This window comes from Vulpes lagopus, chromosome 8 (genome assembly GCF_018345385.1).
Source record: "Vulpes lagopus strain Blue_001 chromosome 8, ASM1834538v1, whole genome shotgun sequence".
Classification (NCBI taxonomy): Eukaryota; Metazoa; Chordata; class Mammalia; order Carnivora; family Canidae; genus Vulpes; species Vulpes lagopus.
The window spans coordinates 108,473,019-108,491,187 of NC_054831.1; the positions used below are offsets into that span (position 1 = coordinate 108,473,019).

Below are 18,169 nucleotides of genomic sequence, written 5' to 3' on the forward strand. Positions count from 1 at the left end.
AGCAGGAAGCCCCCACTGCAGGTGTGCGTGGGGGGGACTGGCCCAGAGCAGCACCACCAGCTCTTCAGACAGTGAGAACCTGCAACCTGGTTCTCAGGCAGTGGACCAGGAGCAGGGCTATGCGCCCCTGCCTTGCTCCCAGTGTCTGTCTCCCCGGATTCTGGTGGGCACTGGAGAGCAGGGACCCTTCTCTTAGACATTCCTCTGTGCCCCTCAACCCACAGGATGCCGCTGGCGCCAGCACTGTTCCCTGCTTCCCAGCACACCGTGGGAAAGGGCTGGAGGAGCTACTCCCGCCTCCCCGCCTGTAACATTTGAACATGGCCAGGCAGCCTGGGAGGGGTGGGGCATGGGCCCCCGCGTCAGCTGGGTGGGTCCCCACAGTGCCAGGACCCCGAATTCCCAAGGAGGGCTAGAAGGCTGAATGCCGCCCAAGCCTATCACCCTGGTTCCCAGTTACCCGGAGCCCAGGGGTCTCGGACACTTCCCACCCGTGTGACCAGGCTCCCTTACGGCCCACCACCAGCTGCCCCACGGGATGAGAGCGCCCTGAGCCTCAGAGTGGGGTGCAGACGGACGCGTGCCTGAGACAGATGGCCTGGCCCCATTGGTGCTGGCTTCTTTGCTGTCCTCTGCTGGGTCAAACACAGGGTTAACTGCAAGAGAAGGGTAGCTTGGCTCCCGAGATCTCCTTGACCTGGGGCACTTCTGGGCTCCTTCTCTGGGCCACCCACTATGCTGTCCTGACTCGTCACCTTCCCCTGATCTGGCCCCTGCCCCTCCCCCCCACCACTGGCCCTGCATGCTGCAGCCCCACCTGGCTTCCTCCTACCCCTGCATCAGTCCCCTGAGCTGGGAGCACTCACAGCCCTCCCCTGCTCCGCAGACGTCCCCCTCGTCCAGGGGCCTGTCTGGCCACTTGCCCTGTGTCAGTGTCCCTGTCTGAAATGAATTATGGGGCCACTGCATTTCCTATGGGAACCCCAGCTTCCCCGGGGGGCAGATCTGGCCTTGTTCCCGGCTGCACCCCCAGCACCTAGCGCAGCATCCAACGGGAGCACAGCCGCTGCTCTGTGAATACCAGTTGCGCCAATTTTCATTGAACAGCTGCTGTGTGCCAGGCATGCTGTCTGCCCAGGGTGACCCGGATCAACACCACCCGGGCCCCATGTGCCAGAAATGTGGCTTCCACGTCTCTAACCCACCTCCCACATCCCACCCCCATTTGTTTCCTATATTATCTGTGATTTCTTTCAGCCACACAGGAGCAGCGCCATCCCAGCTGTGCCCAGGTGTGTCCCTTCCTGCTCCTCCCACCCCCGACCTGCGCATTCCTGTGTGACTAAATGTAAAACACATCCCTACTCAGCAGCCCAGATGGTCTTAGGGACCAAAGGATCCAGGCTCTGGTCTCTATGTATTTTCATGCTCTGGCATCTTTACATGGGCACGCTCCTTTCTCTTCTCTTGTCCTTCCTCTCTATTAGACCCTCTTTATCCCATCTGGTTATAAAAAACCCTTATAGTGGTTGGGGAGCTCTGAGGTCCAGTGTTGATTCTGCCCCCAGATGGAAGCATTACCTTGAACCAGTCATGTCCCCGTTCTGGGCTTCAGTGTCTTCATTTGGAAACTCGAGGAACTCTGAGACTCCATCAAAAGCCAACTTTTTAGGCTTTTATTCCTTACTAATTCCCCCCTCTCTTCCTTCCACCACTTACAAAATATCAGGTTCTAGAACTCTCTGGGATGCTGTTCTGGTTTTGAACAGGGGTGCCAAGCATGTGGGGCATGTACTCACTGTGTGCCTGCATCACCTCTGATATGTTGAGCCCCTCTCGCATCCTCATGACACACACACCATAGTTGAAATCAAAAGCATCGCTGGAAAGACAAGAGATGGGGTCAGGCTCCTCTGGCCCCCAGCCCCTAGACACTAGATGTCTAGAGCTGGCCCCGCCTCCCACCATACCCTCCTCTCTCGGCACCTTGATCTTCCCACCTGTGTAACATGCAAGCAGAGCTGGGGAGGCCCCCAGAACCCTCCTAGCTCTACAGTTTGTGGCACTAGGGATGCTCTGGACCCTGTACTCAGGGGAAACCGAGTCAGGCCAGTCTTCAAGGCAAGCCCTGTCCTCCTGATATGCTCGGATAATCTGCACAGGCCGCCAACAGAGGTGGGATGGGAATCCTTACCCTTATTTTACAGAAGCAAGACTTGAGTTTCACTGAGTAACTTGCCTGTGGTCCATGCTAAGGAAGTGGCCAGCTGGCTTAGAATCAAATAGCTGAGACTGATCCCCGAGGGCCGGCACACACAGGAATGGCCTTGCTCAGGAGGGCAACAACAGCTTGTCTAAAGGGAATGTCTAGAAGACTCCAACCTCAGAAGTCTATTCACTGCCCAGTGGACAGAGGTCCCCAGAGACCAGTCAGGCTTGATCTGATGGGCTAAGCATTGCCTCCATGGCCTCCTTTATTTATTTTTTTAAGATTTTATTTATTTATTCATGAGAGATACAGAGAGAGAGAGAGAAGCAGAGACATAGGCAGAGGGAGAAGCAGGCTTCATGTAGGGAGCCCGACGCGGACTCGATCCCGGGTCTCCAGGACCATACCCTGGGCTGAAAGCAGCACTAAACCGCTGAGCCACCCAGGGATCCCCATGGCCTCCTTTAGCTAGACATCTCTGGGGCAGGCGCTTCTCAGGTCCCAGCATTTTGGGGTCTTGGGGCACTGGAGCCGGGGGGGATGGTGAAGGACAGATGTTCCACCACTGCCTGTTGTCCTTGTCAGAGGCAGCTGAGATGCACGGCTCAGGGTCAGGGAGCTGGGTCATAGCAGACCTGGAAGCAGGTCCCTGGAAGCAGGTCCCAGGTCCCCAACACTCCCTCAGTTTGTTCTTTTTCTTTCTTTCAATTTATTTACTAATTTTTAAAAGATTTTTATTTTATTTTATTTAATTTGAGAAAGAGAGAGAGAGACAGAGAAAGCACACACGAGAAGGTTGGGAGGGGCAGAGGGAGAGGGAGAGAGAGAATCCCAAGCTGACTCCCCACTGAGCGTGGAGCTCGATCCCATGACCCTGAGATCATGACCTGAGCCAAAATTAAGAGTTAGATGCTCAACCAACTGAGCCACCCAGGTGCCCTAGCCTTTGTTCTTTACACGCTACTACACGCAGCCTCTCTGTACCATGTCAACACAGAAAAGCAACTCAGGCAGGCATTTTCAGGAGGTTGCACAGGAGGAGCTAAAGGAGAAAGGGTTTGGGGTGCACCCTGAAATCCCTGGGGAGTTTATCCTCCTGGTCCCCTTCCTCACACTACTGCCTCCTGGGAGGCCTGGTTTTGTTTCTTGCTCAGTAGCACCACCTCACAGCTTGAAAGCTGGCTGTCAGCAGGCCTTCTAGAGTTCACAGGTGGGCACAAGGTTTTCACCTAAAAACCTACCTTTTCAATTTCTCTGAGAAGCCAGAAGATCTGGCAACACTGGGCTCACATTTCTGTGTGCACACAACTGGCTGGAGCCAAGTAGCAGCTTTACTGCAGCTTGCCACAGTCCTCACTGCTCCCTGTTGTCCCACACCTGGTCCCCTTCACTGTGTTCCCTGCCTGTTCCCTGCCCACCTTGGTGTCCACAGGCCATAGGTCAGAGTGGCGAGCCCTCAGTGGGTCTGTTCCTTTCTCAGGTTTGGACCAATTTCTTATAACATCCACTGCTTCCCCTCTGCTTCCCAAGGCCCAGGAAACTCCAAAGGCCCAAATAACAGACCCCAGGCCCTGCCTCCCTCACGCCCTCACTCACTGCAAGATGCCAATGTAATCTTCCACCGTGGCCGGGTGAGCCGACTGCCAGTTCTTCTTGAATCCAACCACCAGAATGTTTGGCTTCATTCTCCCAAGACCTGCGGCCTGCAAAAGGGTGTGGGGGGAGGTGAGGGACTAGGCCTCATGCCCCACAGGGGCGCTGTTCTCTCAGTCCCACCTGCCCTCCTCACCAGGTGGTGAGGGCTCAGGAATCACATCCTGAGGGTCAGGGTCCTGCTGGCCTGGACACACCCATGAGAATGGTGAAGCTACAGCCAGAAGCTACAATGACTGGACTGTCCCCATGAGCTCTGGATTATCCCACTTCCTGCTTCTCTAGCAAATAATTTCTCATCACAAGGGACTTAAATTTGGATACCAAGCTTAGCATATCCCCAGGCCATCTTACCCATACATTTTTCATATTTCTTTTTTTAATGTTTCAAAATGTTAAAAAAATTTTTGAAGTGAAATTCACATGACACAAAATTAACCATTTTAAAGGGTATAATTCAGTAGAATTTTAGTATATTTATAATGCTGTGCAACCATTACTTCTATCCACTCCCAAAATATTTTCATACTCCCAAAAGAAGACCCTGTATGTTCTTTTCTTTAAAAAATGAGAAATATTTGGAATTATTAGAGAGACTTTTGATATGTTGGCTCAGAATCGACAACTGTTATTTTATCTATGCATCCCATTTTACAGCTGAGAAAACTGAGCAGTAAAATGAATTGCCCAATGGAACGTTCTAGAACTTGATCTCAGTGGGGGTTTCACACCGCTGGGTGTATCTGCATACGTAAACATTTATCAGATGATACACTTAATATTTTTCACTTTGCTGTCTGTATATTATATTTAACAATAATAATAAAAAAGAATTGTTCAAGGTCACGCAGGCCTCACAGGCTTCCAGGTCAGTTTCCCCTAGGCCCTTGGGCACCCGAAGAAAGTGCCGTGAATCAGCATATCTGGAGAGACAAGAAAGGCAAGGACCCCTGCTGCAGCAAAAGGAGCTTTAACTAGCCTCTCAGGACGTCCAGCCTTCCAGATTGTCACATCAAGTAATACGTCCTGTGGCGAAGCCCCAACCCCGTGGCACCTGCATCAGAATCTGAACGCCGCTGCGGAGGTCCTCAGCGATGACATCTGAGTAGAAAGCCTTGATCTTCCTCTTGTTCAGCCACTTGGTGTGCCCATTGGCAATGAGCCGGAGCTCGGGCATCCTCTGTTTGCGGGGTCCCTGTGGGCGGTGGTGGCCGTGACATCAGGGGCTGCCTTCACCCTCTGGGCCTGGTGAGATTCAGCAACTCTCCTCCCTGGAGGCTGCCCCATGGGCTCAGCCACCCCCAGAGGTGCCCATTTCCCCACTGGAGTCAGAGCAGAGAGGGAAAGAAGAGGAGGAGGGAGGAGAGGGGAAGATGGAGGGAACAAGCAAGAGGCAGGGCAGCGGGGAGAAACCTAGGGTTGGGGCAAGGGAGGGGAGACGGCCGGGCCCACAGCTTGCTCCACTGCCCCTTTTGCCCCCCACTCCTCCCCACACTCTCTGCCCCCCATGCAAGGTGGACTTCACGCCCAGGGGCGCCTCCAAGGGTACACCTCCCCCACCTATAGGGGCCACTCACAATAAGCACGTGGCCACAGATCATCAGGCTGAGATTCCGGGTGAAGGTGCCCACAAAGTCAACCAGGGCAGGGCGGAAGTTGGGGGGCCCCGTGAGCACTAGGCACTGGGGGCTGAGGAGGGGGAGGCAAAAGCGCATGAGCCACCTGGACAGAGCCCACGGGCGTCTGGGAGCAGAAGGCAGGTGCAGGGGAGAACAAAGACTGGGACAGGGAGGCACGGCACATGCAAGATCCCTGTGCCACGTGGGTGGGTGACTCGGCCTCTGGATGAAGAGGCTGCCAAGGGTCATGGTCTGGGGCCACTACCAGACTCCGTTGGAGCCAGAAAAAAATTGGTCACCCATCAGCTGTGTGACCTCGGGGCAGTTACTTAATCTCTGTGCGTTGGTGTTCTCATGGGTGACGGGGTCAGTGACCTCACCCCCCCAGGGGGTCGTGGCAAGGTGGCCTAAGGCCCTCCGCACAGCAGTGCAACATAAATCCACGCGGCCGACGGTTGGCACGAGCTCTGGTGGGAGGGCTTCCCGGACACTGTCCTCGCTAAGGAGTCAGCCTGGCAGATGACTGCGACGGGACCACAAGACCAGATCGTCCTGACATGGCCCTCTGCGTCTCCAGGAGCATATTCTGCTGTGAAAACTCAGGTACCGAGAGGTCACCAGACTCGCTTGCTCCCTGCGGAGCAACGTCAGCGCTGGCCCCTGACCGCAGGCGCTCCGGCTCTGGGCCCTCTTGGAGCCTGGGCGGGGCCCACCCCGGGGTCTGCCCAGTTGGGGACAGGAGCCCTCCCAGAGCAGGGATGTGGCTGCGCTCACCGGTAGTTCTTGATATGGTCCTCCACCTCGTTGAGGCCAACTGAGTAGCTCAGGGCCAGGTTGTAGGAGCCGGCCTGGACTGAGGAGCCCCAGTTCACCTCTGGGGGGGGGGGGCACAAGATTAGAAAGCCCCCGGGAGAGGGGCACCTGGGTGGCTCAGGGCTTGAGCATCTGGGGTTTGGCTCAGGTCATGGTCCTGGGGTCCTGGGATTGTGTCTCCCTCTGCCTGTGTCTCTGCCTCTCTCTGCGTCTCTCATGAATAAATAAATAAAATCTTGGCGGGGAAGAAAACAAAAGCAAGGCCCCGGAGAAACCAGCCAACCAGCCGTGCAGAGGGAGGGAGCGTTGACCTTGTTTAGAAATCAAGCACCGTGGAAGCGGGGCCACCTGGCCGGTGGACAGCCTGCAGATCTCTTCCTGACCTTTGCACCTATCGTATGGCTACATGTTTAAAAGTTACACTTCCAAGTATTAAACTCTACAAAACATTCTCCTCCCTTGACAAACAGACAATGCCCTGGAAAGCCAGGTTCGAACTGAGAATTCTAGGCTTTCCTGGAGTTCCATATCCTGTCCCCAACCGGGCACTGTCACCCTGGGATCCTTGTTTGCGTGCATGTAGACACCACACCGTGTCCATCTGCCCTTTGGTCAGCCAGGGCTAGGTGCGTACCCCAGTGGGCTGGCCACTTCAAGAGGATGGCCCTGGGCAGGCAATTTCATGGTCGTGGGTGGCAGGAGGACAGTCCAGAATGTTCCCATAGGCTCCTCACCCCATGAGGCTGGAGGGTGATGCAGGCCCCCTGGCTGGGCTGAAGGGCAGGATGGCTGGCTTGGCACCCCCCGGGAAAAGGAGAGCCCAAGCTTCTGGGCGACCTGAGAGACTGCACACCTGGCTTCTTGTAGATCACATAGAGCAGAAGAAAGAGGACGACGCCGATGGCAATGAGGGCTGCCCACCAGGTGAGAAGGAACATGATGACCACAGAGATGACCGCTCCAAATAGTGCCGACCACTTGCTGTAGTATCGGAATGAGGGTCTCCACCCTGGGTGGAGGACGCAGGTCTGTGGGCACACTCTGGAACATCCTTGTGGGCCAGCGCTGCTGGGTGGCAATGCCAGCAGTGCCCAGAGCCAGGGTCCCAGCCTGTGCCCACGTTCCCCACCCCGGGCTCTCCTGGGGCTGGGCCTGGAGGCTCTGGGGAGGACCACACGCCTGCCTTGGCTGGCATTTGGCCACGTTGACAGGCTACGCCAAGGAGGAGGTGTCCAGCTGCTGCCAAATATGGCCATACGTCAGCACCAGCCCCGGGCCCTGTGTGTCTCACAGAGCCAAGGGGGTGAGAGGGCAGGGAAGGACCTGATTCTGCCTGGCTCCCCAGCACAGGGCCATGCCGGGGCCACCACTAGTGACAGCTGCCCCATGGACAACTGTGGGGCATCAGGTCCCTGGTCTAAGGAAAAGGTGGCCTGGGAGACCGACCCATTGACGATTTGGGGGTCATCAGAAAAGAGAGATACTTTACTGTCATCTGCCAGAAAATTTTCAGAATAACATACAAATCGATGGCCTATATGAGCAGCACCCCCAGAGTTGTGCAATGTGCAACCTGCAACAACCTGTGACTTTGGCCAATTCTCTCCCTTTTCTGGGGAGTCAGGAATTCCTGACTCCCGTAAGTTGGGGCGGAGGGCACCAGGGAACTCCTCGCCCCCTGTAGACAGCGTATGAATCCCTGTTCAGGGTATACCGTAAGTGCTTAAGGAATCAGAGCTGCTATTATTATGATTATGACTTGAATGGTCCCTTAGATTGGTTTCCATTGGAGAGGTGACCTTGGTGGGCTCACCTGCACCCGTGCCTTCCCCTCCCTCCTCCTGCCCTGGCCCCACACGCCTCCTCCCTGGAGCCGTGAGGGGGCTGCCTACCAGGTGAGTTGGTGATGGAGGCGTGGAAACAGCTGAAGTTGATGAGCGCGTAGGAGCACAGGAAGAAGTTGGAGATGATGGGGGCAATGGTGTTGAGCTCAGCTTCAGGGACCCGGGGGAGAAAGAGGACAGTCTGTTGGGCAACCCGCCCAGGAGCCGCCCGGTGCCCTTCCTCGCAGCTGGGGGATTCCAAACGGGCTCCAGAGGCTCAGTGCATCTCAACCTTCTCATCTGTGAAATGGGCCCATCATTTTGTGAAACTGATGGGCTGATGTTTTGTTTACCATAAAATGCCGGCTTTTACGAGGATGGGGAGCAGTGGGAGACATTAGGGGATAACCAAGGACAATGGCTGTCACATTTTTCTGTAACCACAAATTACAGTAAGAAATACATTTTACAATGTGACCCAAGACATATATCATCTTTTATCTGAAACCCCAAGACCATAGGACACGCACAGTTCCATCCACAGTGGAAACCCACTCAAGAACTAGTCCCTTCCCTTCCCTGTCTCACTGGGCTGCCACTGCCCCTGGCACCCCAGACAAACTTCTACATGTGTGTCCTTGTCTTGGGGCCTGCTTCTGGGGAATCCCACAAGACAAGCACCTCTCAAGTGTCAGGACTTCTGTGCGTGATTTCATTGAATTGTCACAAGAACCCTGTCCCAGAGCATCTGGGATCATGGTTCTCAGACTGAAGTGCAGTCAGATCCATAAAGTCTGAGCTGGGGGTAGACTGCAGGATGAACAGGAAGCAGAGATATGTTTGGAGAACATCAGTCTAGACATTCCCATCCCCTGGGGGTGGCCCTGCTACCTCTTCATCTGGTTCAGGATCCAGAAGTCTCCAATGTCTGGAAAGGCTCCCCTGAGTGGAAGTGAGTAGACTGGTAGGGTTAGTCCTAGGATTGGTGATGCCAGCATGACTGGGAGGGATTGTGCTATGGCAGGCCCACGGGGCCACCAGCAGCCAGCCCCCACCCTGCTCCTACATAGAGAGCAGGGGCCAGAGGGTCATCATGCTGTAGCACAGCCACTGTCCTTGCCTGGTGAGGCTACCTATCTGCCTTGTTGGCTAAGGAATTCAGGAAGTACTGGGGAGTATGTGCGTGTATGAACGCAATGCATGTGTGTGCGTGTACACAAGTCACTTCCTGCCCACCTGTGACACACCTGTTATTGCTCCCATTCTGCAGACGAAGAAACCGAGGCTCAGGAAGGTAAGGCAACACAGTGGGCATATGGAAATAGCCAGGATAGAAAGCCAATCTAACTAACTGGTTAACTGGGATCCTTCTCCTGGGGGCCTCCTTTACTGTGAAGTCCAAGGAATCTGGCAGCTCAAGGTCTGGGAAATGAGACCGTCTAGTTTATACACCTACGGAGATATCGATCCAGCTATTTGTGTCAGCTCCCAAGAGCTGTCCTGCGCTCTGAAGTTGTCCTGGAGACTAATTCGGACCAGCTTGGGGCCGGGGGGTGGGGGGCAACTTGCCAGGATACAGGAATGGGGAACCAGAAGAGCATGTAGGGTCCCTTCAAACAAAATAGAACGGTCCACCCACCTGGCGTGGTGTGGGAGCCACCCCACCTGGAGGCGGGGGCAGTGGGGACCCCATGACCAGCCCCACTTACTCAGGGATTACTCACTGAGTGCCCACTCCCTGCCTGGCCAGGCTGGGCACTGGGCGCCAGGGTGAGCAGCACGAGGAGGAGCCCTGGCATGTGGCCCCCCGGGCCCCGGCCCCCCGGCCTCGCAGCCTCTCACCGATGATGATGAAAGCCACGGCGATGGCATAGGCCAGCAGGTAGCCGCGCACCGGCTCCTTGTTCTTGCCGTAGCCTTTCCCGAAGAAGCCGATCAGCGGGTACAGCTGGTCCTGGCACAGGCACTGTGGGCACAGGAAGATGTGTTCACTGCGGGCTGGGCCCCACTCCCCCTCCCCACCCTGCAGCCCCCCCTCCCCGGGCCCTGTTTGCTCCCTCCACCTCACCAGGGAGATAGCAAACGGGGTGGGTGTCAACCACGTCCAGGCAAAAGTGGGTCCCCAGGCTGCACAGCAGACCCTCTGGGGTGGGAAATGCAGGTGCTCTTCAAGCACACCTCGGGAAGGGGCTGCTTCCTGCAGGAGTTTGCTCACTGACCCCCTGTTCCCTTCAGTCTGCACATCCATGTCCCATGCCAGACCTCAGTAGCTGTCACCCGGGGACCCTTGCCCCTGGGCCTCCCAGACACCACCTTCCCACCCTCCCCGTTCTGCAGCCTCACCTGGAAGACCTTGGCAGCAGACACAAGGCAGGCCAAGGCAGAAGAAAGGGTGGCCCCAAAAATGCCAGCCGTGATGAGGGGCGCGAAGCCGGACACCATGCTCATGGTCTGCAGGGACACGGGGTCTGGGTCGCTCATGGTGGTGCCCCTCATGCCTGGAGCCCAGGGCACCCCAGTGCCCCCTGTAGGCAGGGGCTAGGTCCCAAGGCCTCTGAGTCCACACCCCTTGCCTGGGGATCCCAGGGGCCGCAGAGGCAGGGACTGGCCCCGGGCCCCCCACCCGAGCTCTGCTGGGGCAGACTCCCCGGCAGAGGCCGCGTGCACCTGGTAGTAGTTGATGAGGCCATAGCGGCAGCTGCCCTGGTGAGCACACTCGGTGAAGTTCCAGCCATAGCCGCAGGCCAGCCCCTCGCAGGCGCCCGAGCCCGCGGTCACCGTGTCATTCAGGACCCCGGAGGCATCTCGAACCACGCAGGAGCCTGAAGGGGGAGCAGGGCTTGGGGAAGCTCCTCCCTCCTCTCCTCCCACCTCCCCAACACTGGCCACTTCTGCAGAGGGCGAGATGCTGCAGAAGGGCCAGCTCCCCCTGTAGCATGTAATAATACTTAATAATAACAATAATAACGCCAATGCAAATAGCTAAATGCAGGAGCACTGACGATGTGCCAGGCACCATGCTAAGGACTTCAAACAACCCTGGGAAGCAAGCCTCCCTATTGCTTTCGTTGTTGCTCTACAGAGGCACAGTGACCTAAAGTGACCTGTTAAGATCACCATGTCGTCCTTAAAGCAGAGGCCAGAATAGGCCACGTCCCTTGGCCGTCTGTGAGCACCTTACCTAACAAGGTGGTTACTGGGAGCAAGAGCACCTGAGAGGACCTCAGTGAGAGGCAAGTGTCAACAGCCCAGGCCTGGGTTCAAAGCCCGGCCCCACCATCAGTGGCTGTGTGACCCTGGGCAGGTCACTTAACCTCTCTGAGCTCTGGTTTAGTCCTCTGTAAAGTGGCGGGAATGGCAGTGTCCCAGATTGAATGTGATGAGGCACGTAAAGGGCTGGGCCTATAGTTTAAGTCCATGGCTGCCATCATCTTCACCACCACCATCATCCTTATTGTTATTATGAGTCCTCAACTCAGAGTATAATTTGTCCTCTAGGATTTTCCCACCCTTGAATCTGTGACTTAAGGTTTGAAGGGACCAGAGAGCCTGGGCTGACCACCCCCACCCCCACCACAAACTACCACCTCCCATGAAGCTGTTCTAGTCACCACCAGTTGTCCCCAGTATAGGGTTTGAGGCTCCACTTCCTGAGGTTGCCATGTTGTCGTGGTCCAGCTCTTCCTGTTGGAGAGCCAAGTACCCTGTGCCCCTTCCAGCGATCTGGGCTGGCTACTCACCGATGGTGGCTGAGATGGCCAGGTAGGAGACAGTGGTCCAGAAAATGGCCATGAGCGTTCCTTTGGGGATGGCTACAGCAGGGTCCTGGGGATGGGGGAGGGACGGAAGGAGGGCAGGCTCTGGGCTTTCTTCCAGGTCCTGCCCTTGTCTGGGGCCAGAGGTGGACCAGCAACCCCTGACCTGGCCTCTCAGAGCCCCCTTCCCCAGGGCCCAGGGAGGAAGGACCCTCACGACTGCAACCCACAGAACAGGATGGGACACAAGAACATGGGGCTGAGAATACATCTAGGCTCTGGGAGCCCAGGTGACTGGCTGGATGGGGGGCATGGTCTCTTACGCCTCAGCCCCTGCAGCCCCACAGGACTGCTGGCTGGGTGAATTAATCTGCATCAGGCTCCTAGATCAGGGCCCGGCTCACCGGCCACGCTGGTTGCAAGTTGATCACTATTATGCACTGATTGGTTTGTGTGGTACCACAGCAATTAATATACAGACAAGCCCCAAATTCTCCCCTCTGAGGAAAAATTGGTCCTGGGTGGAGTAACACAGGCTGGGATTTTTACCTCAGGTTCCTCCCTCCAGGCATAGACCCCAACCCCATGGCAGGCCACATGGGCATTGGGAGTAAACCCATGCACCTCCCCAGCTTTTCCCGGGCCATTCTGCACAGCTGGCAGGTAGGACCACAAATTACAGAGCTGGGGGGACCATGACATGGTTCAGCATCTCAGGCAGGTCCAAACAAGGCTGGCAACAACCCGGTTCTCTGCCTCAAACACTCAGGAGCCTGATTTGGAACCAACAGTCGCTCAGTGATGGCCAAATCCTGGCCCCACCTTGAGGACCCTGGGCCCAGGGGGAAGAGGTACAGGCAAGATCCTGCCAACACAGGGCAGACTGGGGTGTGCTGCAGAACAAGGGCAGGGAGAGAGCACGACAGGTTGCAGGAACCACGGGAGGCCTCATGGTGAAGGAGACCACCAACCAACCGACCAACTGACCGATGAGGTAGCTCTGAAGGCAGGGGATGGGAGGAGGGGAGTGGCAGGCCAGAGCAAAGTAGACACAGAGGTGCAGAGCGGGAGGGAGGCCAAGGTCTCTGCTTTGGGGGCCCTGCAGCCCTGTTGTGTACCAGGATGGAGTGACTAGGTAAAGCACACAGAGTCCCTGGTCCCTAGGCCAGCAGACTGGCCTAACTTCCCATCCCACCTAGAGTGGCTTGAATGGAGTCTCCAAAAATTCCTGTTCACCCAGAACCTCAGAATCTGACCTTATTTGGAAATAGGGTCTTTGCAAAAGTAATTAGTTAATATGAGGTCCTGCCCAGTTAGGCAGGTCTTAAATCCAGAGACCAGTCTTGCTGAAAGAAGAGGCAAGGACACACGGAGGGAAGAAAGCCACAGGAAGGCAGGGGCAGGGACTGCAGAGAGGCAGCTCCATGCCAGGGAAGGCTGGGGCTTGTTAGAGCCACCAGAAGCTGGGAGAAGAGAGGAAGGACCCCCCACCCCAACCCCCTAGACACCCCAAGCCTGGCCACCCCAAGCCTGGCCCTTGACACCTTTGTTGTGGACGTTTGACTTCCCAAATCATATGCCAGAATAAATGTCTGTTGTTTTAAGTGCCAGTGTTCGTGGTGGTTGGTGTCAGTGTCCCCAGGAGATGGCTCCACCCGGCATCCATCAGGCCCCCACCTCTTGGCCTGAAATCTCTGTCCCTGGCTCATAAGTCAGGCACATCTGAGTCTACATCCCAGCATCTCTTCTCAGCCATGAGAGAGGGACAAGCCCCTGAACCTCATGATGCCTCAGGATGACACGCGGCAGGCAATAAGCACCCATAAATGGGAGCACTCAGGAGTGGGAACCGTGTTGTGCTGAGGGACCTGCCCTGGGGCCACACCAGGCAAGGAATTGACCCCACATCACTAGGAAGTCCCTTGTCTCTGAGCCTCAGCCTCCCCATTGTAAAATTAAGCTAGTAAAGCTTTCTTCGGCCATAGCACAGGGGGACGGTCACAAGATTGCTCTGTAAGCACTAGGGGGCTGGGGAGGTGTGAGGGATTAATAGTGATGATGGGAACTCTGACATCACCCCCTTAGGTCCTGGCTCCTATGTCACCTTCTAGGGTGGCCTCTGGCCACCTTGTCTGACTTTGCTCCACGCCCCCAGGGGTGACCTACCCTCCTCTGCGCTCCATCTCCACCATCGAGCGAACGCCACATCCTATTTACTTATTGGTCGATTGTCTCTCTTTCTCGCTAGAATGTCAGCTCCACGAGGGCAGGACCTTGTGTCTGTTTTGTTTACTGCTGTATCCACAAGACCCTGGCACAAAGCAGGTGCTCAAAAAATATTTGTTGAATGGTAAGTTTATGATGAAGTTGAGGCCTCTTTGTTCTAGAAGCTTGCATTCCAGTCCCTCTGCCCACTGTGGGTGTGTGGCCCTGGGCAACCCCCAGCCCTCTCTGAGCTTGGTTTGCTCTGGGTGACATCTGGGTGACGATGGTATGAGCCCTCACAGTCACCCCCGAGGATAACCTTTGTGAAGAATGAGCCACCCTGCAGCCACATGGAAAAAATTACCATGACCTTGACTACCAGCCCTTGGTACTTCCTCCCTGCTAGGCACTGTTCAAAGCAGGGAATCCTCATTCTCTGCTTTGCAATAGGAAGGGATGGTGTCGGTTTTACCATTGGCAAAGCTGAAGCCCCGAGATATTTTAAGGGGCTTGCCTCAAGTCTCCATGGAAAGGAGCTACTCTTCTGCTGAGGACACCCTGTCTCACAGAACAGGCTGAGGGCTGGATTCAGGAGGGAAGGTCCCCTTTAAGGCTTGAGGGCATTTAGGACAGAGCAAAGGTGCACCCCCTGCCCCACCTGCAGCTCCAGAACAGCTGCCTGGCCCCTGACACCTGTACACCCCGATGGTTGGAAGAGGCTGCACGAAGCGTCTGGATGAATCGCGAGGCTACGATGCTCTGTGATAGAGCTGGCAGGGGAACCGGGCTGAGCACAAGGACGGCCTCTGCAGGGACCTCGGGGCAGGCAGGCAGGCAGGCAGGCCTCTGCTGGCTGCTCCCCAGAGAGAAGACAGGAGCCGGGCTAATGTGGCCAGCTCTGATTTCCAGGCCATGCCCTGTTCCCCCTGGGCACACTCACTCAGAGCCAGGTGGGGTGGAGACTGTCTCCAAGGCACAATTCTTAATTCATTTAAGAAAATGAATCAAGGAACCCTTTTCAAGTGGGACTGGAGGCTGGGTGTGGGAGGAAGGGTTCCCAGCACCGAGCCAGGCTCTCCGCCTTCACCCCACTTGCACACCATCTCTCTCCTTGACACTGCCCTAGCCCAGACACCACTGGACCTCTTGGCTTTCAAAGTCCAGCTCCGGCCCCACCTCCACCCAGGAGTTTGGCTGGAGCCCCTGCCAACGTCCCTCTCTCCTCCCCTGCTTTATAGTACTTTTTGCTTCTTCTCTAAATCTCCCATTCAATACATTTCACCACTATTCACTCAACAAACATGGACTGAGCACCTAGTAGGTGTCTGCCTCTCAGCTGGGAGTGGAGACATTGAGGTAGGCCTCAGCTCTCCAGATAAAGAGAACTGGAAGGGGGAAGAGACTCATAAATGGCCTGACGTCCACATGCAAGGGGACCCATGACTCTGGCAGAAGGGCTGGGAAAGATTTTAGGATGGAGGTGTTATTTCAACGAGGAACAGAACTTCTCAAGGTAAAGAAACATCCCAGGGAGAAAGCGCAGCAGAGATAAAAATGTGGAGGAGAGACAGGCAACATGGAGGAAATAGCAGATCCTGGGGGCTGGGGCAGGGGACGTGGGGACAGGGGACAGAGGCGATGGTGGACGGGAGCCTGGACCTCTGAGCAGTGGAGAGGGAGAGCCCGGGGCGGGGGGGGGGGGTGCGGGAGGGATGTCAACCCAGCAAGGAGGTGCACAAACCAGTCTGACCTGGCCCAGTCTTCCCTCTGAGGCTGAGAGACCCTGGGAACTAGGGAGGAGACCCGCCCGCCCGTTTCAGGGTGGTCCTCCAGGCCTAGCCGGTGTCAATCAACAACTTCAGAATGGAGGGGAATGAACAGAGTTGGTTTGCTTGGCTGGGACTGAGTTGAGTTGGACTCGACTGGGGTTTAGAAGCTCTGGCCCCACGGTCTTGGAGATCCTGGGAGGACAGGGCCAGGAAGCAGGGGGACAAGTGTCCCACTCACCTTGAGGTCCCCAGAGATGTTGGCACCTGCCAGGATGCCTGTGGCGGAGGGGAAGAAGATGGAGAACATCCCGAAGAAGCTGCCGTCTGCACCCCGCCAGTCGGGTACCAAGTTCTGGACAAAAATGTCTCCTGCAAGACCAAAGCCTGAGTCAGGCCCCCTGGAAGTCTGGGCCCAGCCGGACAGGCAGGAGGCTCCCCCTCTCTGGCAGCTTCTGTGGTCCTAGGAGTTGGGGGTCGTGTCCTCCCACTGCCCACAGAATGGCCCAGTTGGGTGGACAAGCTGTACCTGTCTCCAGAGCCATGGACCCAACCTGCACGTACCCCGGTAGCTGAAGAAGCCTTTGGAAGCCTTGTCCTCAGATGGGGGGATTAGCGTCCCCACCAAGTAGTTGGCAAAGGAGACCATGATGACAAGGAAGAAAAGCACCTGGGCCTAGGGATAAAAGACCCTAGAGGTCAGACGGCCTGGCCTCACGCTCAGGGAGCCCCAGCAGGACAGGACCTGCCCAGGGCCCCTCATTCATTCATTCATTCATTCATTCATTCATTCATTCATTCATCTACACCCCTTAGGCTGCCAGCCCCGTTCTAGGAGTTGGCAATACAGCAAGGCTTTTGTGTTGCTGATAAATACGGAACATGACTCTAGGGTCAGAACGAGGGTGTGAGAGGGACCGTGTGGGGGCTACTTTAGCAGAGCAGCTGACGAAGGTATCTCAAGGATCCAAAGGAGGCAGAGGAGTGAGCAGCAGAGGGCATAAGCTGGGGACACTCAAAGAGCAGCGAGGAGGCCAGCGGAGCTGGAGGCCAGACTGAGAGAGAGAGAGGAGACACAGGGGTGGGGGGTGGAGGCCAGATCTGGCAAGTCTGCCCACTGACGCCCCATATTTATTCAGCCCTCCTTCTCTGCTAAGCTCTGAATTTTGGCTGGATACAGGTTCCCGTGAGCATGCATCTCTCCTCCCTGCCTGTACCTTAGGTGTGGCCATGAGACCAAGTTCTGGCTGATGGGATGTGAGCAGAGGGATGTGTGCAACTCCAGGGTGGTGCCCGAAAAAGAAAAGGAAAAAGAAGTTCCTCCTTTTTGCCCTCTCCCCTCCCTGCTGACTGGGCGGTCGCCCTGGTGGCCCTGGTGGCCCTGGTGGCCGCCATGGAGCAGGTGCATGAAGGGCACACCCAAGGAGAGAGAGAGAGAGGCCATAGGATGGAAGTGGTCTGGGTGCTTGAGCTGCAGGAACCACACACACCTGGACTGTTACGGGAGAGAGAAACACACCACTCTTGCTCAAGACCCTGATCCCTAGGCCTATTTGTCACAGCAGCAGAGCTGAAAGCCTAGCTGATACACCAAGAAGACTGGGACTCGCTCCTGGACTGGGAGCGAGGCCTCACAACTCCCACCTCTCCACCTCACCACTCCCAACATCCCCTCCTCACCTTGGACTCCCACTCCATGCCAGCCAGGGAGATAGCCAGCAGCACGGTGACGGTGACCACGCCGATGATGCGAATGTCATTGATGGGGTCCACAATGGGTGTGCCATGCTCCTGGGGAGGGGGACAGGCCAGGCTGCAGGCTGCCCTCGGAACAGCCCACCCTCCAGACTCCTCCACCTGGATTCACCCCAACTATGGGCGCCCTCTCATAGCAACACACAAACACAAGCAACTTCCCTGCCAGCAGAGCCTCCACAGTGGCTGCTGTCTCGGCCTGGACAATTTGACCCTAAAGGCAACACACACCCTTGAAGGGGACTCAAGGAATGGTCTTTATTTGATGATATCATCATGGTCACCCACAGTGGATCAGACTGTGGCCTCGGTCCCTGACTAGGAAAATTGGGCAGACGGGAGGGAGGGCCCGGCCCAGTCGGGGTTGGAGGGGAGCAAGGTAGGCTGCCCAGGTTCCCTCTGGCTTCACCTGGAGCAGGTCCCTCACGGTCTCCGCGAAGCCCACGGTGTGCATGGCTACACCCACAGCGTTGGCAAAAGCAAAAATGAGGCCAATGGAGCCCCCTAGTTCTGGGCCAAGACTCCGGGAGATGAGGAAGTAGGTGCCACCTATTGGGGACAGAGCCAAGAG

At 56.3% G+C, this 18,169-nt stretch overlaps 1 protein-coding gene across 2 annotated transcripts in view; it reads right to left on the bottom strand.

The window, feature by feature from the left end:
- Positions 1 to 18,169, bottom strand: part of SLC12A3 (solute carrier family 12 member 3) — a 35,538-nt gene that overhangs the window by 14,041 nt on the left and 3,328 nt on the right. For both annotated transcript variants that reach the window (XM_041766261.1, XM_041766260.1), the window contains exons 5-20: positions 18,008 to 18,147; positions 17,524 to 17,634; positions 16,408 to 16,519; positions 16,085 to 16,215; positions 11,858 to 11,942; positions 10,785 to 10,939; positions 10,461 to 10,568; positions 9,960 to 10,083; positions 8,187 to 8,288; positions 7,148 to 7,303; positions 6,256 to 6,355; positions 5,440 to 5,551; positions 4,917 to 5,057; positions 3,806 to 3,912; positions 1,800 to 1,882; positions 585 to 656 (exon numbers count right to left, since the gene is read on the bottom strand). In XM_041766261.1, coding sequence (XP_041622195.1) covers positions 585 to 656; positions 1,800 to 1,882; positions 3,806 to 3,912; positions 4,917 to 5,057; positions 5,440 to 5,551; positions 6,256 to 6,355; positions 7,148 to 7,303; positions 8,187 to 8,288; positions 9,960 to 10,083; positions 10,461 to 10,568; positions 10,785 to 10,939; positions 11,858 to 11,942; positions 16,085 to 16,215; positions 16,408 to 16,519; positions 17,524 to 17,634; positions 18,008 to 18,147 — 1,839 coding nt within the window. The remainder of the gene's footprint in view (positions 1 to 584; positions 657 to 1,799; positions 1,883 to 3,805; positions 3,913 to 4,916; positions 5,058 to 5,439; positions 5,552 to 6,255; positions 6,356 to 7,147; positions 7,304 to 8,186; positions 8,289 to 9,959; positions 10,084 to 10,460; positions 10,569 to 10,784; positions 10,940 to 11,857; positions 11,943 to 16,084; positions 16,216 to 16,407; positions 16,520 to 17,523; positions 17,635 to 18,007; positions 18,148 to 18,169) is intronic.